The sequence below is a fragment of the Gekko japonicus genome, unplaced genomic scaffold, assembly GCF_001447785.1.
Source record: "Gekko japonicus isolate JY-2015 unplaced genomic scaffold, Gekko_japonicus_V1.1 scaffold58, whole genome shotgun sequence".
In the NCBI taxonomy this organism is placed as follows: domain Eukaryota; kingdom Metazoa; phylum Chordata; class Lepidosauria; order Squamata; family Gekkonidae; genus Gekko; species Gekko japonicus.
The window spans coordinates 2,289,515-2,316,963 of NW_015162475.1; the positions used below are offsets into that span (position 1 = coordinate 2,289,515).

Here is a 27,449-nt window from a genome sequence, read left to right on the forward strand (position 1 = left end):
CCCACAAATCTCCAGGATTTTTCCCAACCTGGATCTGGCCATCCTTACCCCCTCCCCCCCAAATACCTAGTTGGTGGCCAAGGAGGACTTTTAAAAAGTGACTTCTGGCAATTTCTCTCTTGGAACTTGGGAGAGCCCTCCCCAAAAGTGTTGATACTCAGTACTAGCGAGTACCACCACAAAAAAAGCCCTCCATTTATGTAATGTGGTTGGACTCTCAGGTGCCAGTGAGCTCCTATTTTCTTCTGTTACCTTCCAGATTAACACCTTTTTGATAGTCTTTAAGGTGGCACATGACTCCTGGGTTTTTTTACATAGCTAATGGTGCCTTAGTTGGTCTGAGTAATGTTGGTGAGGTGATGTATTTGTGATCATTTTATTTCTCCCCAGTGGGGACCCAAAGTGGCTTACATCATTCTCCTTTCCTCCATTTTATTCTCACAGCAACCCTGTTGAGGTAGGTTAGGCTGAGAGAGTGTGACTGGTCCCAAGTCGCTCAGTGAGTTTCCATGGCACAATTGGAAATTCAGATCTGAATCTTCCAAATACTAGTTACAAACCCATTTTGGGTTTGTAACTGTTATCTTGGATTTGCTGTACCCTTGTATGTTTTGTCTTCCAAATACTAGTCCAACAGTCTTAACTACTGACTTCAAGTTTGCTCGCTTCAGAAGATTTGGCCTGCAAAGGAAAAGAATGAGAGCTTTTTTCCATCCCAGAGTTTGCAAACAAACCTCAGCAGTTCAGTGACAATGGTATCCTTTTGCTTGATTTTGATCACTGTTATGGGACCAGCCATCTCCACCATCTGCTTTCCAGGCAGTTCCAAAATGGCATAGATTTGCCATTGATAAGGGCATTGAAAGTCTTATCCGGAACGGAGAAGAGATCCCACTTAAGCAGTCTTCAAAGTGTAGGGCAGGGCACTGAAAACACCATCAAATCATATGATGCTTCGAGAACTAATAACTTGAGTGTGGTACGGTAACTTGAGTGTGGTACGGTTGCGGCATAGAGAACGGAGAAGTTGAGATCCCACTTAAGCAGTCTTCACAGTGTAGGGCAGGGCACTGAGAACACCACCAAATCATATGATGCTTCAAGAACTAATAACTTGAGTGTGGTACGGTTGCGGCATAGTCATTGAGCTGGTAGGTATAGATAACCCTTGAAAATTATGGCAGGTGCTGTTGCCAGGGAAGGCATAAACTCCCATGTGATTAGGTGCTTTCACTAAATCCAAGTGCAAACTCCAGTTTACTGTCCCATGTGAGTCCTCCTTCGTAGGATCTTAAAAAGCATTTCCCCCTCTTAACCCCAGGATTGTTGGATTAGGAATATGAAATTTCTACTGTTTTGTATTAAACAGAAAATATAACTTTCAGTGTTTTTTTTAAAAAAAAATAGGACTAACTGCATGGGTCTGTATTTTATTGTTTTAGTGATAACAGTGGCATTCTGGATCTCGTCAAGATTGATATAAATATTATTTAAATATTAAATATAAATATATTATTTCATTAAATATTATTACATTTGCTGACAAGCCTTTAAAATTAAGTAAAGTGGTTTCCAAAATCCACAAGCCAGTAATAAAAAGCAAGAAGTTTTTTTGGAAGGGTTTTGAACTTCCAGTGCCTGTTATTTTCTAGTGAAGATGAACTTGAAATTGCTTACTTCGATTAATTCTTGTAACAGTCTTATGCCATTTTTAGTTTGTTCTGCTCAAATTGTGTATAAACTAGGAAGTTAAAAAGAGGGACTTTGTTGTACCCTGTTAAAATAAGTGTTTTTTTTTCTTTCACAAAATTGGTGTCATTTTAAATCATTTGATCACAGTTTGTTCCAGTTTATGACTTAAGCAGAGTTTTTTGTATCGCAAAACAGACCGTTTAGTGTCATTGCCTATAAATAATTCCACTTCAATAAAAAATAAGCAGTGAACTCAAACCAATGTTAAATAACCATCTAGTATCCTGGGAGGGGTTGCATATTACATAAATATTGTGGCGTAGAAGTGAAATCTGTAGTTTTCCTCCCATAACACATGGAAGTTCTTCTCTAGAGATGTGTGAGAACCTGGGAAAAAACTGGATGTTTTTTCCCCTCAGTGCCTTTATTCCTCAATTTTTCTGGCTGAAGAATTTGGAGGCAAGCACTGCAAAGAAATTACTTTAAGTAAAATGCTTCTTAAGGAATGGGTCTTTTCACATTTGAAACATATAGCATGAGAAGTCTGAGGATTTTTTACATTTTTCCAGGGAAAAGAGTGAGACATTTTGGGGAGCACTTGAGAAAACCCGTATTAAATATTTTGTTTAGTGAGTGAGAAAAACTTTGAGTTGCAGAGCATTTCATTCATTCCCAAGGTACATCATGGAAAAGTCTGAAGAAAATTGGGAACTTTGGGGGAGTATTGGGGGGGGGACCTCTTATTCTGTAGACATATTCAATATTTTCAAGTTTTATTTAAATGCAAATAATTTTGGCAGCAATTCATACATTGTAATGTGTTTAATGATAGTACATTATTAAAGAGGTCAGTGTTATAAAGTCTTTATATGCACATGCTTGCAGTCTTGCATATTATGACTAAATGTTTCTGTCCAAATCACACGCTTCCTTTTGTTTACTACAGAACTTGTTTTCTACCTTCAAGGTTTATTTTTTCCTACCTCTCGGCAAAAATTAAAGATACATGATCTATGGGTAGCATAAGAACTCTTTCTAAAGTTATTGTGCTTGAAATTTTTCTTACCGAAAGTGAAAATCTTTGAGTTGCAGAGCATTTCATTCATTCCCAAGGTACATCATGGAAAAGTCTGAAGAAAATTGGGAACTTTGGGGGAGTATTGGGGGGGGGACCTCTTATTCTGTAGACATATTCAATATTTTCAAGTTTTATTTAAATGCAAATAATTTTGGCAGCAATTCATACATTGTAATGTGTTTAATGATAGTACATTATTAAAGAGTTCAGTGTTATAAAGTCTTTATATGAACATGCTTGCAGTCTTATGTGTTATGACTAAATGTTTCTGTCCAAATCACGCACTTCCTTTTGTTTACTACAGAACTTGTTTCTGAATGCACTGGTAGTGTCCAAAGGCCTTCAGGTCTTCCCAGCCTTCTAAGCGGAAGATCAATTTTGTGCTATTAATTTTTATTTATTTTATTTATTATCAAATTTGTACCCCGCCCTCCCCGCAAAGCAGGCTCAGGGCGGCTTCCAACATGACATATATACAGCTTAAAACACAATGATTAAAAACACTACAAATGTAAGCAAGGGGATGCTGTGAGGAGTATGACGTCATTGTCTAATGCTTTGGTTCCAGTAACATGTCTTTTATACAGGTGGCTTGTGAAAGTGCAACTTAAAGCAATATTGCTGTTCACAAGAAAATTAGAATTGTCATTGTAAGTCAAATGAAGAATTCCTAAGCTTGATACCAGCTTTTTGGACAGATTGCTTGCTTTTCAGTCAACAGGAGTCCAGTAGCACTTCAAAGGCTAACAAAATTAATTCCACGATAAGCTTTCATGACTCCCAGTCATTAGATTCACTCTGTGCTTTTCACGAGTCCACTTTATCCTCACAATCGCCACTGCCCCATAATGTGGATTGGAGAGAGCGACTCTGGCCCAAGGTTACTGAGTGAAGTTCCCTGGGTAAGTGGGTGTTCAGCCTTGGCTCTCCCAGATCCTGGTTCTCCCAGGGCTATTTTTGGGCAGGAACGCACAGGAACGGAGTTCCGGCTGGCTCCCAAGTTGGCCACGCCCAGCAGGAACTCATTAGCATAATAGGCCACACCCAACAGCAGGAACTCATTAGGATTGGCCACATTAGGGGTGTGTGGCCTAACATGCAAAGGAGTTCCTGCTACAAAAAAGCCCTGGGTTTTGACAACAAACAAGGTAAACAGAATAACAAGCAAAAGGTGGGTGTGGCTGGATAACCACACTTCTGGTAACATGGGGGGCTAATGTGCTAACGAGTTGTGCTGTCAGGGTGTGGCCTATTATGCTAATGAGTCCCTGCTGGGCTTTTTCTACAAAAAGAGCCCTGGTTCTACAGTATACCACTCTGGCTCTGCAGGGCTCCTGTATGTGGATACCATTCAGTCAAAACAAGCTGTAGTGAACTGAGAGCATGGATCCTTCATTGGGCTCTACTTGAATGCCAGCTACTCTGACGCCATGCTGCAGATGCTCCTTTTAGAAGCCACATCTGAATCGGAAAATGCCAGTTGCGTACAGGTGAATCCATGAAGAAAGGACTTTGCATTCTTTCTTCCTCGATAGTGTGCTTTGTTGAAAAGGGAAGTAGTTTGGAGTAGTATTTAGGAGATCCAGATTCAAATTCCCACTCTGACACACTGCTGCTTTGGTGACCATGGGCCAGTCACAGACTCTCAGCCTAACCTGCCCCTCAGGATTGTTGTGAGGATAAAATGGAAGGGGGAGAACTGGGTATGCTGCCCTGAACTCCTTGCGAGAAGGGATAAAATGGACTAGTTAATTTAATTATTCGTCTTGAGGTGTGAAAATATAGCAGGCAACTCTGTCTAATCCCAGGCTTTGTATCTGTCATCTGAAGAGCATAGTTTATTGTAATTTTGTATATATTTTTTTTACTGTCTTTAGTTTATTTCTACAGTCCTTAGACCAGTCATACAAAAAGAAGTACACCTTTATTACTGTCTTAATATTTTGTCAGACCTCTCAAACAGTAAAGCAACATGGCTGAATATGTATTACTTCTTCTTAGGTTTCAATTCTGTGATAAGACTTAACATGTTGATTTAGATCAGGGGTGTGGAACATGCGGCTTGGGTTAGGTACAACGTGTGGTCAGGCTGTCATGAGACTTCATCACTTCCACATGCATAGGTGGGCTGGCTTGCTTGAATGTATTCTCATGCAGAAATCTTCCAGATGTAGTGTTAGCTTTGTAGAGTGATCTAGTTGCTTTTAATGTGTCCGGTGGAAAATGCCATACATTTCCTAGGAAAACATGGGGTATGTGAAAGGGTATCTACAGCACAGAGCTGCAGTGGCTCAAGTGGTTAAGACGCTGAACTGCAGGCTGTGGAAGGTCGGTAGTTCAGCAGTTCGAGACCCGAGTGTGTCGCAGCTCCTGCCAACCTAGCAGTTCGAAAGCAAGAAATTGCAAGTAGATAAATAGGTACCACTTCAGTGGGAAGGTAACAGCGTTCCTATGACACATATGGCTTGTTTGAATGTATTCTCATGCAGAAATCTTCCAGTTGTAGTGTTAGCTTTGTAGAGTGATCTAGTTGCTTTTAATGTGTCTGGTGGAAAATGCCATACATTTCCTAAGAAAACATGGGATATGTGAAAGGGTATCTACGGCACATCTGCAATGGATTCTGTCTGTTCCAGTAATATCATCTGAGAGGAGCTTAAAACAAGCTTGCAAAAAGATGAGTGTCCTTAGGCCAGAGCACTGTCTCAAAAGCCACCCTTCCCTTGGTGGTCACGATTAAGTTAAACATGTATAGGGCAAGTGGGGCAATAATTTCTTTTTGGTTGGTTTACTAGTTGCTTTTGGAATCCTGTTTGCAAGGCTGATGGAAAGCTTCTGGTGGCTTCTGATAACGCCCTCCTAAGCAGAGTTATTCCCTTGAAGTCAGTGCTCTTAGAAGGGTGTAACTTGGCTTAGGATGAGATTGTTAGTACGACGTATGTTTAGATAGTCCTGAAATCACAGCTTGTGTGTCCTCCTCTTGGTAATTTTTAAAAGTGGATTTTAGAGTAAATAAAAATGCCTAGCAACAAAATATTAATAATATTTCCAGTTAAGTGTTGTTTGGTATTTTAAGTACTGTGTATTTGTATGCATATTACATACCCCAGGACCAATGTTCCCTCTAAGCTGTGGAGTATTGTGGGCAAAAATTCTACTTTGTGAGCTACTGGGCATTAAAGCTGTGAGCAAGCGATTTGGCTACTCCACAAATTAGCCTGCTCTGGAGCCCTCCTTCCTGAGCTAAGACAGAAATGTGTGAGCCGGAGGCTAAAAAACTGTGAGCTAGCTCACGCTCACTCAGCTTAGAGGGAACACTGGTTGCCAACCTCCAGGTGGAACCTGGAGATCCCCCAGAATTACATGTACATGCATTTGGACAGAGCAATCTGAAACATTTTTTCCCCAACTGAAGCAGCCTCATAAGTGCTGGGTGTTTAAAGATGCCCGAATCTGTCCTTGCTGTTTAGTTTCACTTTTGCAATGTAGAATGTTTGCTGCTCTCAAACCCGGAATGTGGTACATTCATCTCCCAGTCAGGTAAAAGCCTGTTTCATAGCATCGCTGTATTGCACATGAGGTTTTATTGAATTCGTTGTGGTTTCTCCTTCACTAGCGGAATGCGTTGCACCATCAAGAGAAGTCCTCTTCAACTAAAATCTATTTTGGACACCACTGCCGTCAGGGTGATGCCATCAGGCTGTGAAATCACTTTGTAGTTCCCGAAAGTATCCTGTTGTTAGTTCCACTGATTCTTCAACTTGAATATTTTATTCTTAATACATTTTTCCCCCAGGAAAAATGCCATCAAAAGAAGAAAAGCAAACAAAAAGGGGTGGCTTATTTCTCAGTTCCTGTTACGGCTTCCTTCCTGCGGAAACCTTGCTTCTTTTCATGCACCAATCTGGCCAGTCTGGGTCATCTGTTGTTTGTAGAATCAGCAGACAGTAGTCTTTAGTTGCATTTTTCTCACTGCTCTTCAACTAGTTCTGTTATTTTACTGGTGAATATTCTTGCCCTTTTTTTAGGTGGGGATAGTTGTTGCATTAAAACTCTGTGTTTTTCCCCTCCCCTGTCAGAATGGATCCTTTCAGCTTTACAGATCCCTTTGCCTATGCTGAGTTTATGAAAACACAGGGAAATCATGACTTCAAAAATGGAAACTATTCTGTGGCCATCAGAAAGTTTAGTTCCACTGATTCTTCAACTTGAATATTTTATTCTTGATACATTTTTTTCCAGCAAAAATGCCATCAAAAGAAGAAAATCAAACAAAAAGGGGCAGCTTATTTCTCAGTTCCTGTTACAGCTTCCTTCCTGCGGAAACCTTGCTTCTTTTCATGCGCTAATCTGGCCAGTCTGGGTCATCTGTTGTTTGTAGAATCAGCAGACAATAGTCTTTAGTTGCATTTTTCTCACTGCTCTTCAACTAGTTCTGTTATTTTACTGGTGAATATTCTTGCCTTTTTTTAGGTGGGGATAGTTGTTGCATTAAAACTCTGTGTTTTCCCCCTCCCCTGTCAGAATGGATCCTTTCAGCTTTACAGATCCCTTTGCCTATGCTGAGTTTATGAAAACACAGGGAAATCATGACTTCAAAAATGGAAACTATTCTGTGGCCATCAGAAAGTACGATGAAGCAATACGGGCATTGCTTTGTTCACATCCAGCAGCACGGTAAGTTTTTTTAAAGAACAACTGTTTGATTTATACCCCATTTTTCTCCCCAGTGGGAGTCTGAAGCCGCTTCTGACATTCTGTTCACCTCTCCTTTATCCTCACAACAGTGTGAGGTTAAGAGTGCATGACCGGCTGCCACAGCAAAGGGGGATGCATACTTGGGTCTCCCAGGTCCTAGTCTGACGCTTGACTTTTCAATAACATCCTGGACCAGACTGTTCATGTGATGTTTGCTGTTATTGGACCTAGAGATGTGAGGGCCTGGAAAAAAACCGGAAAAATTGGGGGGGGAAACGTTTTTCCCCCATTTTTTTTTCCTGAAGCCTTTTTGTTTTTTTCCGAAAAATTGGAAAAATTGAAAAAAGAAAAATAAATTGATTATGGAACGTTTTATTTTAACATGATGAATAAAATATTTTAAGACAAGGTGTTCAAATATTTTCCAAATTATTTGTAATATATATGGTATCAGATTGATCTAATTTCTGTGCACTGAGGACAAGCAAGTCCTAGGTTACAAACTGAACTCTCCAATGCAAGAACAAGATGCATTTCTTCCTTTAGGAGGTGCTATTGTCACAAGAAAAGAAAAAGGTTTCAGTTTTGTTTTTGCATGTGGGTGGGTATTCTGTTTGTAATAATTGTTTGGATACACTATATTTTTAATATGCTAGTTGTGATAATTTCATGCCAAGTAAAAATGTCCATAGTCATATTTTATGTTCCTAAAGTAACAGAATGACTTTCAATCTAGAAAAGACAAAAGAAATGCTAATGTAGCATTTTTTTCAATTTTTCCGAAAATTTCCGTTTTTTTCTGGGGAAAAAAACGGGTTTTTCCCCCCAAGCTTCAAAATTTCCGGAAATTTTACATCTCTAATCCTCACAACAGTGTGAGGCTAAGAGTGCATGACCGGCTGCCACGGCAAAGGGGGATGCAAACTTGGGTCTCCCAGGTCCTTGTCTGACGCTTGACTTTTCAATACCATCCTGGACCAAACTGTTCATGTGATATTTGCTGTTATTGGACCTGAATCGAAGTGATTCATCATTTAATGATCACGTGAGGCTGGGTTTTTACCCAAGGACATTGATGGTGCTTACAGTTGTGTGGTATGATTGTATTCATCTGTTTTTGTTTCTCCATCCTGCTTGAGGAAGCACCTAGGCAGAGTGGGGAAAGATTGCTGTGGCAGCTAGCAGGAGGACCATCTGTCAGTTGGCCAGGAGTTAATTTAATCTGTTTTAATTTTGTATAATCCTCCACTGAGTATTTGCATAGTCTGGCAGGCCCGTGGCTATGCTGGGGCATTTTCGGGCTCCGCCCCTTCATATGTGAGGCACACCCCACAACAGCTGCTGCCCCCCTCCTCTGCTGCCCCACAACATTTCCCCATGTCGCACCAACCCGAAATTTCTCGCTACAGCGCTGCTTACTGGGGATCACCAAGCCCAGAGTACCTTACGGGAAACTGTAGCAAATGAATTGCTTAGGAATAATTAGCGTGGAACTAAGGTTCAGCACTGAGAACAGATCTAGTACTCGTTTAAGACCTGTGTGAAGATTCATCTTAGGTCAACTCTGTATTTCCTTTGGAGTAGGAGAAAGCAAGTCCCTAGCTTCTAAAGAATCTCTTCAAACTTTGGAGTTCCGTAAGCAGGAAAGTGCAGGGGAGTGGGATCTGTTGTCTCCTTGAACTGCATTCCGTACATTCCTGAGCCAGGAGATATTGTCGGCTGTCTCTTGCAGTCTAGGAGATAAAGGACAGCGTAGCTAATGTGAAGCCAAGGTTTTATCTCCCCCCCATCTCTTCCACATAGGCCATCTGACCCTGCTTTATTAAGGAATATGGAAGTAGGCTGGAGTGCTATTTTATTTGGTTTTTCTATAAATATGCCAACAGTTCTTGATGCTTTCTGTAACTTTTATTAGGGTACATATTGACATGCTATACACTTCTTGGGCATAACCTGATTTGAGTATAACATTTCATGTAATGTTTACAATGGGGGTAGATTGGTTTCAGTTGCTGTCACTGCCAATGTTCCCTCTAAGCTGTGGAGTTTTGTGAGCAAAACGTCTACTTTGTGAGCTACTGCCATTAAAGTTGTGAGTGAGCAATTTGGCTACAGCATAAATCAGTTTGCTCTGGAGCCCTCCTTCCTGAGCCAAGACAAAAAGGTGTGAGCTAGAGGCTAAAAAACTGTGAGCTAGCTCACACTAACTCAGCTTAGAGGGAACACTGGTCACTGCACTCGTAAGCAGAATTGTTCCGTTTTACATCCATTGAGGTCAGGGAGCTTAGGAGGATGCAGCTCTGCTCAGAAGAAGGAAAGAGAGCAGGTTTAATTCATTGATTTAAATAACTTTTTCTGGGGGGGAGATGCTTCCTAAATCAGGGTGTGTACCATTGGGCTGCTATAAACATGAAATGTATTGTTTTAAAACTGAGTTAGACTTTATGATCCAAGAAGAGTGCACTGTAGGTGTTTAAAATATTTAACTGTATAAGTGGCTCCCAGCCACTTTGTAAGCTGCTGAAAAGGGAATGGGGGGGGGTCCCCCTTTGCTCACCAAAGAGTGCTATGCTGGAGATCATCAGACCTGCATGGACAAAAGTCATGTGGTACAGGGGCTGCGGTAAGGAGGGGAAATGGGCAGGACTGAATGCAAAAAAGCTGGCTTGATCTAACCCATTATTTTTTACTGTGTTAAGAAAATTATGTCTTTAGGTATTTTAATGTTCATGATTTCAGATAACAGGGTTGGGTGTTTTTTTTTTTTTTAAAGACCTGCAATTTGTTTTTTGTGAACTGGCGCTGGTTGGAATCAATACCACAGAAGGTCCTTCTTGGTTACAGTGTTCTTTTCTGATTTCTTTCTGCCCCTTCTCCTTTATCCTATATCTGCCTAGCCCCACGAAACAGTAAATAATCTCACTCAAAAGCAAGGGTTGGTGTTAGTTGCTGGGAGGTGAATGTCCAGGTGTTTTGTCTTCATAAACATTTTAATTAGGGTGTCAAGTCAGTGCAACAATCGGATAATAGAGTAAAAGTACAGCCAGCTGCATCAGTGACTGACTTTCCATTCCCTTGCCCCCAGTATCAACCCCAGTGTGTGAACTATTGTGCTGTGTGGTGACCAATAATGCTGTTCCCTATGCAGGGGAAAGCAGCCTTTTACAGGAGGGTTGTAACTCCAGCTTTAAGAGTATACATTAAGTCCAGATTTCATTTTAAACCAGTCTATTTTTTAAAATAATGGTATGGCTGACAATTAAAAGACAATGGATTGGTTGTGGGAGAACTTGCTGGGGAGCTATTGCGTGGAATTCAGTGCCCCTGAACGTGACTTTTTGGTTCTGATTTCCGCTTTGGGGTTGTCATTTCACATTACTGCACCAATGGTAGCCATAACTGGCAGACTCTGGACCAGGGAAGACCTACATTGCTTGGGTTCACTGTCCCAATGATTTCTCAATGTCCAAGCTTCCCATGCCCCCAGCCACTTCCTTCCTGCAAATGCCACATTAGATCCACTTTGCGGTTTTTCTCCTTTTTCTTCAACTCATGGCTTAATTCAGATGCCTGCATAAACCCTGGTTATGTTCATAACAGACTACATTTTGTTCATTGATCTGGTTAGTCTGTGGTGTGCCTGGTTTCTAAACAGAATCCCTGGAGGCTAAGCTGAGTTCCTTTGAATTCCCAGGCTGGCAACAGATGCTTGTTACGTAGGCTGTCCATTTGCTATTGGCAGGGTGAGCCAAGTTGCCTCCCTTGTCAGTCTCAAATATTAGCTACTCCTTTCTTACCTAGCTGCTTCACTGCATTCCCTAAGCTTTTTAAAAAAACTCTTGAAATGAACAGATTTGTAGTCCTCGATCTTTCCTTTCCTTGCATTTTAGTCTAACAGACGCTTGGGAAGAAAAACATGATCACTGGTGGTTTACTTACTCACACCCTCTTGAGATAGGAGGGGGGTAAGTAAAGAACCGTGGGCAAGAAAGTATGGCGGTGGGCTGTGATTGGTTTAGACTGTAACAATGTCCTGTGTAGCTCAATTGATATTGTATGTGTTGGCAAAGTGCCTAAAAGTGAGATCTTTTGTTCCATAGCCATTTAAATAATCTTCCCTCTGGAGTGGCTGGAGCTGCACAGTCCTGTTTAGTGAGTCATTACTAATAGAGGAGGGTATGTGTGGGTTGAAAGAAAGGAGAAAAAGAAGGCACTGTTGATAGCTGGAACAGCTCTTTTACGGCTCTGTATACAGAGGGGCTGGCAGTGGCTCAGAGGTTAAGACGCTGAGCTGCAGACCGGAAGGTCTGTAGTTCAGCCGTTTGAGACCCTAGTACTGTGCGACAGAGTGAGCTCCTGTCTCTGGCCCCAGCTCCTGCCAACCTAGCAGTTCAAAAGCAAGAAACTGCAAGTACATAAATAGGTACTGCTTTGGTGGGAAGGTAACAGCGTTTTGTGCACCTCGACGTTTAGTCATGCCGGCCACATGACCACAGAGAAGTCTTCCAACAGCACTGGCTTTTCAGCTTGGAAACAGAGATGAACACCGCCCCCTAGAGTCGGATTCGACTAGCTTTCGAGCAAGGGAAACCTTTACCTTTATACAGGTAGTGCCCCTGACTAAACTGGGATTTCTGCATTCAGACATAACAAGTCATTTAATATGAACCACAGGTAACATGTCAGGTGCAAACTGTGGTTCAGAATAAAATAGGGATCTATATTACTAAATGTTTAAACCAGAGATCCAGAACCTTGCAGGCACCTTTGGAATTCTGACACAGGGTGTTGGGCGCAATCACAAAATGGCTGTTGCAGAAGAAATCAAGGTTTCCTCAAGAAATCCAGGAAAAATGTCAGAGATTATGGTTACATATAGGTCTAATGGTAACTCTTCAACAATTCAGGTAAAAGCTTTGTTTTAACAGGACAGCTTTTAATCTGCATAGCCAGTCAGAATCTGTGCTGGGCAAAAGCCCCACCTAGGAAACCCCCCACCCTTTCTAAAAGCTTTTGATGGGTGCTGTGATGCCCACGGGCACAATGTTAGGGACCCCTGGTTTAAACTATAAGGATTGGTTGACTAGCAATAAGGCTTGGGAAACAGGCAAAGGGTTACCTATGTACTCTATGATCGTCCATGTCTATGGAATGTGTTTTCCGATGCTGGTCTTAACTGTTAATTGTCTATGCACAAAGACTGACACCAGAACACATTAACATGTTAATTTGGCCAACAAAAATCACTAGCAGAGCTGATATGTAAGAATATGTGTGGAGGCTAGATTATGGATCTTGGTAGTTTAAACACTTGCTTTATTCTACAACATTTCCATCCATAGTTCAGAATCCTGGTTTAATACCAAGCAGCAGTTCCTGCTTGGGGCAGGAACTAATCCAACTGTGGTTAACCGTGATGTCTTGAGTGCAGACTATGCTTATTTTAACCTATTTCGTTTAGCCATTCTGTTTCTCCACTGATCTTCCAGCTTTCCTTTTCTCCCTCTTTTCATAATTTTAAATGCACGCAATTCACTGAGATTGAAAACTGAAATCTTCAGCTGACCCCTAGTTTGATTGAATGCTTTAAGTACAGTGTTACTGGGAAAGGAAGAATTTTGTTTGCTAAAGTGTCAGCATCTGGACATTGCAATGATTTTAGAGTTCAGTGAAGACTTTCTTCTTCTGTCTTGGTGTGTCACATTGGGGTAGGGGGGAACTGATGTGCAAGTCCAGCAACTAGGTTCATGCCCATTGGAAATAAACGTCTGCTTGTTTGTGACATCTGAGTGCAGCCTTGCAATGGGAAAAAGTGCTATGATTTGCCTTAACAGTTTTTGGCTTCTTAACAGTGCAATCCTAAATAGAATACTGTTAACCTTTTTTTTAACCTTTTTTCCCTAGCGGGATTCAGTTGGAATTGCACCGAGTAAATGTGTAATGTTTTACATAATTTTTCTTAAGCTTATTTTTCTTGTGTAGAGAAAGGGGAGGTATATGTTTCTGTGGGGTTTTTTTCATAATAGTGATTGAAAGCAATAGTTTTGTTACATTGCAATACTTTTCTTGTAGGGTTCTTCACAGCCGAGACATGGCAGTGTTACTGTGCAATAGATCCAATGCCTTTTACAATCTAAATAAGTGGGACGAAGCATTTTTCTCAGCACAAGAAAGTATCCAGTATGATCCAGCTTACGTTAAGGTACTCTGCACTCCGTGTTGCTCATCAGACTCTTTTGTTTGATTGTTTGATCACAATTTAAAGTTTTGAATACCAAATATCTTAGAAGCAGTGTCCAACTTTATAAGACCATTTGCAAGAGGAGGTTGAGTGATCTGCTCCTTTGCATTTCTGTTTAGTGAAGTGAAATGAGTTTGACTGCGTTCCTGCTGCAGGAAGAACTATGGAATTTATATTTGTTTATTGGGTTTCACCGGTAGCTTTGTCACATTGGAAAACTCCTTATGGCCTTTGCTTAGAAAGAGTTGTTTGAATGAAAAATAGTGTCATTTTACAGTGTGTCCTCTAATCAGAACAGGGAGCTCGTCTAAAAGCTACAAAAATGAATGGGAAGTTTCAGGAACCCTACACAGTTAGTGTTGGTGCCTTTGGAATGTTCAGAGTTTTATTTTCCTGTCATACGTAATGCTGATGCTTTATAACTACAAGTTTTCTTCCAGTAGTGAATGAGATTGGTTGGGGGCTTGTGCTGGAGATTCTCTGCTAGCTTGTTACCAGCTGTGCAATCTTTACACTCTTCTAAGTCTTATGAAATGGGCCTAGAAGGGTGTAACTTTGTTTAGGGTTGCACCGTGTGGATAGGTTTAGGCCCTATTGATTTACGTGACAAAAACAATTTTTTAAACAACATTCAAATGTTATAACTTGCACGGAATTAAAAAGCAGACAGTTCTGCCCTGACCTGGATAGCCCATCAGATCTCAGAAGCTAAGCAGGGTTGACTCTGGCAAGTACTTGGATGGGAGACCTCCTTGGAATACCAGCAGTCGGGAGGACAGGGGCAGGCTTTGTTCAGCCACCCCTCTGAGTATCCTCCAGGCCACCAGTAGGGGTCAGTCACCTGAGGTCAGAATGACTTCCAGGTGCACACACACGTACACAAATACAAAGGGAAAAAAAGCAGACAGTTCTTTCATGTTTTCTCCATATCGTTTCAAACTCTGTCCTTTTGGGTGGGTGACATATTTGGCTGTCGGTCATCACATGTTGAGAAATCAGCTGATTTCAAACATGGGTTTGTTATAAGAATTTCTGTCTTTAGTTACAGTTGACTTGCAAAACTCCTTTTGAGGCTTCCTTGAAATGTTTTGGAAGCAGAATGCGGAATCTTTTTAGTTTGACAAAATATTATACAGGATTCAGGATTATCCATAAGAATTGCATCCCAGTGCATGAGGGAGGAATCTTTGGATAAGAATGGGTGTTCAGGCTAAGGATGTGCCATGCTGGTATGTAAGAACAGGTGGGCTAATAGATATGGGCCTCTGTCCTACCACTCTGCCCCTGCCATCCAGAAAGATCATTCCAAGGGTTGCAGAACCTGTATGGATAAATAGCCAGTCCAGCCCTCCAATTACAATCTTCCTCTCATGCCCGGTTCTCCATGTTCCACTATCAGAGGTGAGGTAGGAGACAAACACAGAGATTTTTCAGTAGTGGCATCTCACCTATGATACGCACTTTCTCTTGAGGCTTGCTTGGCGCCTGCATTACTCTGCTTCAGGCACCAGGCCAAAACGCTTCTGTCTCCTGAGTTTTTTATTAAGAGGTTGATCTCTTAGCCCCATCTTTATGATGTATTTTAGTTTGAAAAATGTTGAGCAGCTTAACATGATTTAGCAGGCTACTATTTTTATGCTCTGGGTGAGTTTTTAATGCTGTCTTTTAGTTAATAGTTTTTAACGCTTTATGTTTTTATAACGGCTCATTTCCTAAGCTGCCTCGAGCAAGTTGTCCTGGAGAAGTACCTTAAAAGTTTTCTAAATAAATAAATAAGCCATGTGGGTTGGGTGTTCTGGAATTGGGGAAGGGCAGGGAGGTGAAATTGTTTCTTCCACAAGAGCATCTCTGCTGAGGAAAGGGCCAGTTTCATCCCATTGTCTCTCCACACACCTGTTCTTTTGCTTTTCATTCCTTTGATCTTTGAAGAAAGGCCATTATGAACTTGATGTTAAATTACTTAACTCTGCCAATTCTGTACATGTTTTACTGAAATATAATTATGATGACTGCTTTCCCCTTTTAGGGCTACTACAGAGCCGGTTATTCTCTGATTAAATTGTCACGGCCTCTAGATGCAGCTAGTGTGTTTTGTCAAGGTTTGAAATTTCTCCTGAATTCAACAGATGTGATTCAAATTTCAGAGTTTATAGTTGGCATCTTCTCGAGTGCAAACAGTAAGTAAACATCAGACACTACATTGTACATAGACTCTTGCAGTAGGAGTAGATTCAAAGGCTAATGGCACTGTGGAAGACTGTAGTGGGCGTCATTCTCTGCAAGCAGATTTTTTTCTTTTGTTAGGCTGTAGAAGATGCTTCTGCAGTGCCCTTTTGTTTTCAGGTATTTGTTGTGATCCAGCAAGAGAGATACATGCACCTGGGTAAGCTGTAGGTAGCGTTCATCAGGTTCTGTGATCTGGTCTTCTGATTTGTAGGTGTTTGGATTATAGGGGCAATGAGATTCTGTGTTTATCTGTTCAGGGGATTGCAGGGGATGGGTTGAGGGTTTGTGTGAGCCCAAGACTTTCTCTTCCTTATTCTAGGCACAGTAAAATGACATTTGAATAGGCCTGAATACAACCTATTTATAAAAGAACTAGAAATAAGGCCCGTTGTGGAAATAAATACAACGGGATCTAGAAAGAGGCTCTGGGAGAGTGCTCTGGCTTTGGGCAAACAGTGTCAGTCTGCTTTTTAAACATGAATCTGGGATCTGCACACCACCAGAATACTGCAGATTCCATATGCAACTGCCATTCCAACTGCCTGGGGGGGGGAGTTTGAGGTGTGGAATGGAGTGAAGTCCAATCAGCTTCCATATGCAAAAGACCAGGTTGTCGCAGCAGTTGTGGTGTGGGCGGGACCCGGGCTTTGCCTTCTGATTGGTGGCGATATATGCTGAGAAGCAGTGCCATCAGCCATACACTAAGAGAGTGCATTTTAGAATTAGAACTTTGGCACCCACTATTCAATTATATATAAGGAGAGATTTACTTCATTTATAACTTGCATTTTTCCCGGGAGGGGGGGATGGGACCCTACAGCCATTTATCATTCTCCCCTGACTCAATTTTCTCCTCACAATAACTATGTAAGGTCAGTCTGAGAGTTTGTGATTGGCCCAAGGTCACCCAGCAAGCTTATTTGCAGAGTAGAGATTTGTATCTGGCTCTCCCAGATCCTAGGATGACACTCTAGCAATTTAAAAAATGCTTTAGGATTCCCTAATATAGTTCTTGGTAGATACTTTGAATTTCTTAATCCTCAGTGTTTGGCATTCTCTTTTCTGTGTTTAATCAGTGTTGTGAGTTTGTAAATACACAACTGTGGTGTAAGCCGGAGCTGCCTTTTCTCCCTCTTAGATGAAAGAACTATTGCCCCACAGATTTTATCTATCGCTAAGGGAATCGTGAAAGAAAAATTCTGTCCATCAGTTTGGCAACTGGTGATTGAAAAGCTGGTCAGGAGAGGACAGTGGCAGGTAGGCTTCTGCTTTTTATTTACGTTGGCATTTTTCTCTCTTAAGCTTAGGGTGACTTTACAAACAACACAAGTTTTGGATTATGGGGCTGTGATATCCTAGGATCAGTTGAGGAACAAGTGTTCATTCTTAATTTAGATGCTTAGTGGAGTTCAGAATGTTTTGTTCATATACCCGTTATGGCTGAGGAAAGAAAGAGGGACATAAAACAGATACTTCTGCGGACTTGTGGGACCTGCCACCCTCCACGTTTGCAGAAAAATCTGAAAACCTGAAAAAGTTCCATTGTGGAGGTTTAAATCCCTCCTCTGCCCGTGCACGCAAGCAACGGACTTACCTCCTGTGTCTGGAGGAATCCGGGAGCCACTCCGGGCCCAGTAGCAGAGTACAGGAGCTGCTCTGGGCTCGGCAGGCAAAGGGGGTGAGAATGGGATTTCTTACCCTGAGTCTCGTGGGCCCCCACTTGTCATGCTTGTATCCCACTGTAGTGCAAACAAGGTGCTCCCATGCTGGCAAAGGGAAGCAAACCTCTCCTCTAGCGCTCCTCAGTGCGCACAGAGTGCTTCTTCACTTCTTAAAAAAAAAGTTCTCTCAAACAGGGTTCGATACACTCCTTCCCCAAAAGGTAGTCACCGCTGTCCAAGCGCTGATCATATTTTCAGAATTTGTAATGGCAAACTCCTAGCATCTGAATGCTTGATGCAGCAGATGAAGGCACAGTGTGTATTGTAGGCAATAGCGCAGTGCTCCTTTTCATCCCATGTGCATTACACTGCCTTGATCCAAAAATGTCTTTCTTCCTGGGCATTGATCCCCTAATAGAGGAGACAGCTAAAGTACCTTCAGTGGGGATTGTGTTGCCCACCCCACGGGTCACACCTGCCAACCAAGAGAGAGGTGCCTGTTGCTGCAACTAGGCTGTTGGACTTCTCTCCCACACTTTCAGGACAGCTTAGTCAAGTCTGAATAAGAAAATGAAGTGATCAACTTCTGAGTGTAAACTGGACATCTCTGCCATCCCTCATGGTCTGGTCTGGGGAATACTGACTGAGTAGGTGCAAAAGCAGGACATAAGCTTCAGATACACCTTACTTTCAATTTACAATTGGAGTAAGACGTCCAGGATGAGGGCTTAGTAAAAGATAATATTACAAGCGGGGCAAACTCGCATTACAAGCCCACCGTCTTTCTGATTCGGTGGCATTGCTATGCAAAACAGGAGCTGGTTCTCATACGGCTCTAGGAATGGGGCTTCAGAACGGGGTTGGTTTTTTTAATGAATGGTAGTTGTTCATACAGAACCTCAGGATGATGCTGGCATTAGAAACTGGTTTGAATTCCAAGCTGATGAAATACTGCTGGAGAGAGGCCTCCTGTCATCAGTGTCACCAGTACATCATGGCCTTCCAGTACCAGGCTGCTTTCTTGCAAACATCACGGTAATCTGCAGAAGAATAGTCTTGAATGTATTTTAGAGTTGATAAGTAAAAGGGCCATATGTTCAGAAATGTTTTTTCTCTCTCTAGGCTTGTCTCTTGTTGGCAGCTGAAAAAGACAGGTTGCCCAGGGGTCTGCGAGTCACCAATTTGTCGTTGAAAGATCTGTTTGATGTGAGTACGAACCTTCTAATAGAAGTCCTTTCTCTTGGGACTGGTTGAGCAAAACTGGGAAATGGATTTTGCTCAGGGGTTTTGCATAAGTATGGTATGGTATGGTAGGTGATACCAGTTTAGCAACCCAGAAGTGCCTCATGCAGCACAACTCCCCCCCCCCCCATTCCCCTAAATTAGAAAAATCTACAGAAAAACAATTTGGGAGTTTAGTGGGCGGTCTGCCAAGAAAGTCGTATGTTTGTTGTTGTTTTTAATAGTCTTTACCCTGATTTATAATAATGATTTTGCATGCATCCAGTGGCTTCACTATATCTTTTCTTTTCTTTTTACATTTCTTTATTAATAGAAAACTTTTACAAAATTTAGTTTCTCATCACAAGGTAATATAAAAGCTATAGAGGAAAAAATAAGCTAAATTGAGAGAAGCTTTACCATATATTTTCTGTCATTCAAACTAGAAATATGTTCTCTTTGGCCTGTATGAGAGAATGGAAAGAATACCCAAACTGGTGGAGTGGCTGATCTCTATTGGAGCAAACATAGAAAGTGTCGGCACTTGTCCTCTTCATGCGGTCATCAAACTTTGTATCAAAGCAAGTAAGTGCTAAAAGCAGTCTTCTCTAAATGACGGCCTGCCTGAATGATTCTGCAGAGTATTTGAAGGACCTAATTTGATGCTGAAGGCTATTTATAAAAGAAGCACCTTGAGACAAAAATTTCATCACAAATGATGAGGTGAATTTCAAAGCCCTCCATTGGGTTTGTGGTGCTAGTGCTGTAAGTGGCAAGGGTGCAGGAGTTTGTGGCTCTACTGGACTAGAGTAGAACACTGATGTGCCTGCCTGTGGCATTAAGTCATGCCTGCCAGCCTTGACTACATAGATAGCACTGCTGCCTAGCTTAGTGAACAAAACCGTCTTGCTTGACCTAGTAAAGAAAATATGAACCAGTCTGCAGAGTGTGCACTAGGGTGGCACTCCTATATACGTCAGTCTTGACTTGTGGTCCCCTTGATGAAAAGAATGGCCACTGTTCTCCAACAGAGACGCTGCTGTTACACACACAATAAGTAAAATCAAGTATGAACAAATTTGTTATTACAAGCTGCCCTTCTTGGTCTTTGTGAAAGTGCAGCACAAAACTTGCTCTTAGACCAATGGCATATGCTTCTGCCTTTTAAATTTATTTAGAAGGAAACCACCTTTTCAGATGGTTACTTGACCATAAACCTGAACTGAAGGCTCGTATCAACCAGCAGAATGAGGATGGGTCCACGGTTCTTCACATTGTCGCATCCCAAACAAGTGGATATTCTTCAAAATGTAAGTTCAACAGAATTGGGGACTTGTCTCCACTGTAACATATATTTACTTTCGGTGACATGAAATTGATTTCAACTTTCAGCCTGTCCTGTCCCTCATCATAAGTACCAGGTTACAAGTTATCAGAACACTGAAACGTGGAAAAAAACCCAAAACTCGTTTTCTGTGAGAGTGCTGTGCCTGTCGCCTGCCACGGAAGTGGTGCTCTTATAAGAAGTTCATTTGCAAAAGTTGCTTGTCTTCCTAGATGAAGTTACAAACCCAAGGAGCAGCTATCAGCAGCACCTCCACATGCTTCAGTATCATTACTGAGCAGAGGGCACCAGTGTGGTGGGCCCATCCTTAGATGATCACATGATTAAACCGCCTGTTCTTCGAAAATAAGGGGAAGGTGTGGCAACTGAAATCTGCTGTAATTACCAAGGACAATTTCACTTTTATGTGATTACTTTAGTGAAGAGTTCTATCATATATTTACACAAGCGTTGTGTAAACCACTTATAGATGATGCAATTATTTATTGTGACTGGTTTGCCTTTCTTTTTCCTGGGGTTCCTTTGTAGATTTCAGTCTCACCAGACTATTTTCTGGGCCAACTGGGGCCATAAACCTATTTATGCACTTCATTCTCTTTTTCTAACCTGGCACTCATTATTTTATACCTTTTCAAATGTTCATCCTAATCTACCTCACAGGACTGTTGTGAGGATAAAACAGAGGCATGAAGAACAATGAACCCTGAGCTCCTAAGAGGAAAGGCAGGATTAAAAAAAAATGAGAATAATAATAATAATAACAGTAATAAATAGGAGCCTTTCCTATTGAAAGAAAATAGTAGCATTTCAAATTGGAAGCATTCATTTTCCTCCTGGGGACTTGTTTAAGTCAGTGGGGCTTATATGTGAACGGTTAGCATCATCTGACACCCAGGGATTTACTCCCTCTTTCCCCAGTGAAAAACTTTCATGGTTGGTGTCTTGGTTTTGTGGAAGGCTGTTTCTAGAGATTTTTGCATAGAGCTGCAGTTGCATAGTTAGTTCTTTTTTAAGCTTGGATTTTTCTTTAGTCCACTGGGTGGCACTGGGGAAACAGGTATCCGTTCCAGCATCTTGATGGGCATGTAATTCATTCAAGTTCTCTCTGTAATACGGATGGGATTATTAACCTAACTGGCTACGACCTTCCGTCACTTGTCCAGTGAACATCATCGCTGTAAACAGAGGAAATGGGATTATTAACCTAGCTGGCTACGACCACCTGTCCCTTCCGTCACTTGCCCAGTGAACATCATCGCTGTAAACAGAGGACAGTTTTGTGACGGAAAAGTTAGAATACCATGGCGTCTGAACGCATGGTTTTCACCAAAAGGAAGAATGGAACGGAGTGTTTAGGTTTGGCCTTCATTTGGGTACTTTGCTTGATTCTTTGACCTGCCACCATCCCCCCCCCCCAATCTGTTGGATCAGAGTCAAAAAGTAGCATTGGGTATTAACTGCTCTATAGTATGAGCTGTGGGGTATTACAGGGTTCAGCCATATTCACAGTGCTTTCCAGCATCTGTGTGGAACTACTGGGAAAGCTTTCTGACTTCGGCGTTTAGTGATGATTGGACCATTGTGCATCGAACATGCTTGCTTACCTTAAGTTAAATGTAGTGGTTTTTCTTCTCTTCTGTGGCTGAATATATGCACTCATAATGGGTCAGACATAATTCCAGGTGTACCTTTTGTTTCTGTTTGAAATCACAATTTGAATTGCTGTACATCAGTTTTATAGAGGGGGGGAGAGGCTTTTACCCTATTAGTTTCTCAGGGCTTTGCTCCTGGAATTCTTTGTAACTTTACATATGTCCCTTCTGCTGAACTGAAGGATGCTTCTGTGGAACAGTTTTCTGTGCCCCCACCACCACCAACAGAGTGAATTCTGCCACACAGATTGTGTAACCCACACTTGTCTTGTGGTGATTGCCGTCTGCTCTATAGCAGGCAGGGATCAGATGAGGGACTTGTGTGCCTTGGTATAATGGTGTGGAATGTAGCAAATGGATGGATATTTGATGCACTTTTGACCATTTTCAAGACTGCTGTATAGCTGTCATGTTCTACTCAGAGGCTCTTTCTTCCTGAAAGTGTCAAACTCCAAACTTGAACATGTGACGCAACGCTTCTCCTATTATGAATGAAGAAAGGTTCTGTATTCTTACATATGTTTTGTGACTTAGGTCAAATTGAAGATGTGGTGATGCTTCTAAATGCCAAGGTGGATCCAAGGATCCGTGATGCGCACTCAAAGACTGCTATGGATATCTTTAAAAAGAACAAGAAATTCAGGCCTGTAGAAATAATCAATAAGTTCATGGAGAGAAATGCCTTGCTTTCTGAGGAATCATCAGGTATTTTATTGGACTGCCTGGTCTGATCAGTAATTAGCTAGAGAAAATGTGTCCTTTTATTTGCAGTAGCCTACTTGCAGATATTACACTTAGCTATGATTGAAGGACTAGGACTCATTAACTGAACATTCTCCCCTTATCCCGTCCCCTCTGTGCATGAATTTCCCCAGCCGTGATATCCCTTTTAACTACCAGGCCTTGTCGTTGCATCCTTACGCATATAAAGCATAGTTAATGCTAAGCAGGATGTGCTTGTAGCTGTTGAGTTTGAAAGTAATACAAAGCTGCTATTAATATTGGGAAGGTGTTACCAGTATAATATATGGGCATTTGGTACCCACAGAAGCTTTCTCTGGACATGTGCATTCATTGCATTTTGGAGCGGATTCAGGAACTGCTTGCCTCGCACTGGACTTACTGTCCTTTAGACACCAGGACAAAGCATTTTTTTAACCTCCGCTTTTAACTTATGGATTTTCCTTTGCTTTCTTTCTAGGCTGTTTTCATGGTCTGCATGTAGCCTGAGGGCTGTTTTATGGATAACATTTTAGGCTGCCAAATATTGTTCTGTGCTGTTCTTGTGCCTTGGCTTGTTTTAATATTGATAGTTCTTTTATGATGTTATTGCCTTGTTTTTACTTTGTGGGGCACTTCTTGCAGGCCACTGGAGAGGTGGAATATAAGATTCCCCAGATAAATAGACACTCTCAATTAGTGTGGGGCAAGGCTCAGCAGGGCCAGGAGCAATGTTCCCCTAAGCTTTGGAGTCCTGTGAGCAGAAATTCTACTTTGTGAGCTACTGGCATTAAAGTTGTGAGTGAGTTTGCTCTGAAGCCATCCTTCTTGAGCTAAGACAAAACTATGTGTGAGCTGGAGGCTAAAAAACTGTGAGCTAGCTCACACTAACTCAGCGTAGAGGGAACACTGGCCAGGAGGTGTCCTACATGCATGAGCAATGGCAGTAGAATCCTTCCCTGAATCGTGTGCAGTTGATGGGGATTCCATGGCAGATGGCTGGTACGGAAAGGTGGTAAGTTTGGAAACAAGGAATGAATTGCGCGTCGCTGGGAGAGGCCAGAAATGCTGTTCAGTCTGTTGTTGCCTTGTTGTATTCCAAATCTGTGAGTTCTCCCCTTCCAAACAGAAAAGGCTGATCACTGTGCTTTTCAATGTTGTTCAGTTGCAGAGCAAGCTGAAGCCTCCCCATCTGTCGCCGCTTTGCTGCAGGATGCTTTTGAGGAGTTTGAGAGCTTTTGCCGTTTGGAAAGCACCACACGTGTCACCAACTTGCTGGAGCATAAAGCAATCCACAGGCTTTTGAGGCTGCTGTCTACAGTAAGAGGTACAGTGCGTCTCCTTCCTTGTAGTATTTAGTAGAAGCTAATAATGTATTTCTGGTTTCTGAATTGTAAGCATAATGTTCTGTAAACAACACTTACTGTTCTAAAGATCAAGGTTAATGCTCTGACCTGGATGGGCCTGGCTATGCCCGATCTTGTTAGAGCTCGGAGGCTAAGCCAGGGTCAGCCCTGGTTAGTATTTGGATGGGAGATCACCAAGGAAGTCCAGGGTTGCTATGCAGAGACCTTGAAAAACCCATGGGGTCATCATACGTTGGCAGCGATTAAGGTCGTATTTTCCACCGCACAGGTTAAAATAAATGCATGGTTTCTAGTAATACTTACCTGCATAGTACTTTTGAGTATGTAAAGTACTTCCATTCCCAGGCAATCCTAGTAGTTCTACACTAGATGCTAGATTTGCTTTTTTATTTTTGGGAATATTTAAAAAAACGCAGATTCCCCATACGCTGGTGCACTCTACCCACAGCCACTTTTTGCATCCATCGGTCATTCCAAAATAATGTAATGTTTGAAGGAACAAAGGTGTGTAAAGGTTTCTTTGCTTTTTGGATTAGCTTGTTAGGCTTCTATGTGAGCTTTTCTCAGCCGTGTGACCAATGGCCTTGGGTAGGCCACTCTCTCAGACTCCGTTCCTCTTCTGCAGTATGAAGTTGGGATATTTTGATTTATATATCTTGGCCTGTCCTACCTTCCGGAGTTGCTGAGAGGGGGGGAATCGGGTTGCTCCATTCATATATGCCACCATGTGCTTCTTAGTGGGATGGTAAGATGTGAATGGAACAAAAATTATATTCCACTTTTCTAACCCAAATATGACACTCAAGGCAGGTAGGGAATCTATCCTAACTATCAAAACTAACAGTGTTGGATGAAAACAATCCTAAACAGGCCTAATCAGAATTACGTCCCATGTTATTGTTAGTGGGGCTTACTCCCTGGAAAGCATCCTTAGCATTACCACCTGAGTCCACAGCCAGTCAAGATTAAAACAGTTTGGGCAGAAGAAAGAGCAACTTTTTAAATCCGCAATCATTCACAGCATGAAATAAAAACCAGCACTATCTTACAGGCTGGTAGCTAATCTTTCTAAGAAGTGATTTGAACATTCATTCTATAATTGTTAAGTATTGTTATGGACCAACCTATCAGCTGCCTTTTTGAGCAAGTCGCTAGCTTGGGTTTCATAGCATAAAACCCTGACTAATGGCTGTCCAGATCCACTGACTACGGAGACAGTTCCTCCGCATTAATATTTGAGTGGGATCAGTGTAGCAAGTCAAGTCTTGGCCTCAATTTTTTTTTTTTTTTTTTGGTTCTAATCTGGACAACAGAGTTTGGATCTTTTAATGTGCAGCGAAAGCTGACCAGCTGAATTGAGGAACCGAGGCATCATATTGCATCCTTGGATTATCAAAAGGAGACAGGCTTTGTCACCCTTGTCTCACTTAAAGAGCCTTTCAGTGTTTGCCAGAAAGTTTGACGTACCCTGGACTTATTTGTGATTTAGCGTTTATAATACATTTGTAACGGGAGAGGGTTCTGTATCCCTGTCACAAAGGGAAACTTTCTGAGATGCTGGGGGAGAAACAATGATGTTTTCGGCACATTGTTCTTATCTTCAAGAGACTGGCAGAGGAAACATCTCATTCCCTGATATTTTTTTAAGTGTTTGAGGAGACTTTATAATGTCTGTGTTTGTAGTGTACTGTTTTAAAACTTCTTCCACGTACCCCTTTTAGCAAAAAAAATGCTCTGGGCTTATTTTGTGCGATGCACGGCTCTGAGCTGGTATGCCAGTGATAGCATTTTCATACTGATTGTCCCCTGAGAAGCTGGAGGGAGGCCCACAGGTAAAGTGGTAGTAGTAAGCCAGTTGCAGTAAGGATATGTTGACATTACAGGCAATTTAGAAATGTTTCAGTGAAGTACGTAGCAGGAACGATAAGAACAGCCAAGCTATGGTTGATCTGGTAGACTGGAAGTCAGTGATGGACAAGATCCAGATTTGGTTTTGGAACTTCCATAGGAAAAAAGCTAGGAACCTGACTTGTTTATTAGAATTTTTTTTAGCCCAGGTCCCACATCTTAACCATGGTGCTTAAGCAGATTTGCTAACTTACCTTCCAGAGGAAGCTCATTAGCTGTGGTTAGGAAAGGTAGCACTAAACTGTGGTTATGACCAGTGGAAGAACAAAGAGATGGAAAATGTGCTGGGGGAATGGGTGGGAGCGCACATGTGATTCTGGTTCCCAATTTGCCAACTGTGGTGTATCCCGAGCCACATGATTGTTGCTGCCGCCACCATCAGTGGAAAGCAAGCAGGGTCATAGTGGCATTCCAGAGGACTTAATGATGCAGTTGAGTCCCCCTGGCACTGCCAGTGAGACAGCACAGCTCTGCCACTTGCAGAATGGAAGAGCAACTTGTACGTTTGTGCCTCTGAACTTTGGTTATCTTAGGCTGTCCTGTTCTGACTGTGGGTCCATGTGTGTGTGTGTTAACAGAAATCCCTGAAGAGGTGGTCTGTGACGTTCCTCCTGCCTGTGGTAGCAGCTTGATAAAGAGGTTGCTAGAGAAGAAAAAGTGGCACGAAGTTCTGTTGCTGCTGACCCGAAAGGCCACGAAGGAGATGACGTCAGGAAATGGTCCTGTCAAAAACTGTGACCTCTCGGATCTCGACATTGGTGCTGTCTTGAATCACATTGACAGGAGTGATAAGCTACGAGTACAGCTCATGAGATGCTTGATAGAGAGAGGAGGTGAAAACTCTTGGATACTGAAATGTTGTTGAAAATCTGAATCTTATCTATTCTCGACCAAAACAGATGTCTTAAAAGTCACAGTCTGTCTCCCCCATCTTTTGAAATATGAGGTGATATTTATAAAATACCCGAGAGGATCTTCTTTGTGTGTGCTCAACTGTGATTTGAAAAAGCTGTGGTACTGTCTCATGGATAAAAGCTCATTGTGATTGGGGCAGCAGGATCAAATCAGTACAGATAAATTCTGAGGGGGATATAACCACACTCACTTGCAATTTTGGCACTGTGAGTGGCTTATTGTTCCTGTTCAAGCTGTGTTGGCTCAGGAGAACTCTTAAATGATATCCTTATGTACCTTAAAGGAACAGGAACCAGTCTGGTGCAAGCTAAAGTGGTGGACTGAGGAGACCCAGGCTCAAATCCTGCTCTGCCATGAGTAACGTGCATTGGGTCATTCAGTCAGACCTACCTCATAGTGTTATCGTGAGGGTAAAATGAAAGAAGGGCGAGCCATGTAAGATGCCTTGAATTCCTTTGAGGAAGAATAGGATAAAAACACTGTAGATGCTTAAGGGAAATGATAACAAGACCTTAAAACTAGAGGTGTGCATTCGGCATAAACTGAGCAGAACCCCCCCCCCTGAAAAATACCTTAGTGGTGTTTTTCAGGCATTATTTAAGCCAAATACAGATCAAAGAATCTGATCGGCTACCAGTATAGCTGAGCCCGAATAAAAGCCGTTCTTAAAATATATTATTATTATTATTATTATCATTATTATTATTATTATTAATAATAATATT

At 41.8% G+C, this 27,449-nt stretch overlaps 1 protein-coding gene across 1 annotated transcript in view; it reads left to right on the forward strand.

Moving 5' to 3' along the window:
• The first annotated feature begins 7,336 nt into the window (after positions 1-7,336).
• TRANK1 (tetratricopeptide repeat and ankyrin repeat containing 1) overlaps positions 7,337-27,449 on the forward strand; it is a 54,229-nt gene continuing 34,116 nt past the window's right edge. The window contains exons 1-10 of the mRNA XM_015405760.1: positions 7,337-7,447; positions 13,541-13,670; positions 15,736-15,886; positions 17,074-17,192; positions 18,719-18,802; positions 19,264-19,402; positions 19,996-20,127; positions 22,349-22,519; positions 23,700-23,861; positions 26,388-26,642. Coding sequence (XP_015261246.1) covers positions 7,341-7,447; positions 13,541-13,670; positions 15,736-15,886; positions 17,074-17,192; positions 18,719-18,802; positions 19,264-19,402; positions 19,996-20,127; positions 22,349-22,519; positions 23,700-23,861; positions 26,388-26,642 — 1,450 coding nt within the window. The 5' untranslated portion in view covers positions 7,337-7,340. The remainder of the gene's footprint in view (positions 7,448-13,540; positions 13,671-15,735; positions 15,887-17,073; positions 17,193-18,718; positions 18,803-19,263; positions 19,403-19,995; positions 20,128-22,348; positions 22,520-23,699; positions 23,862-26,387; positions 26,643-27,449) is intronic.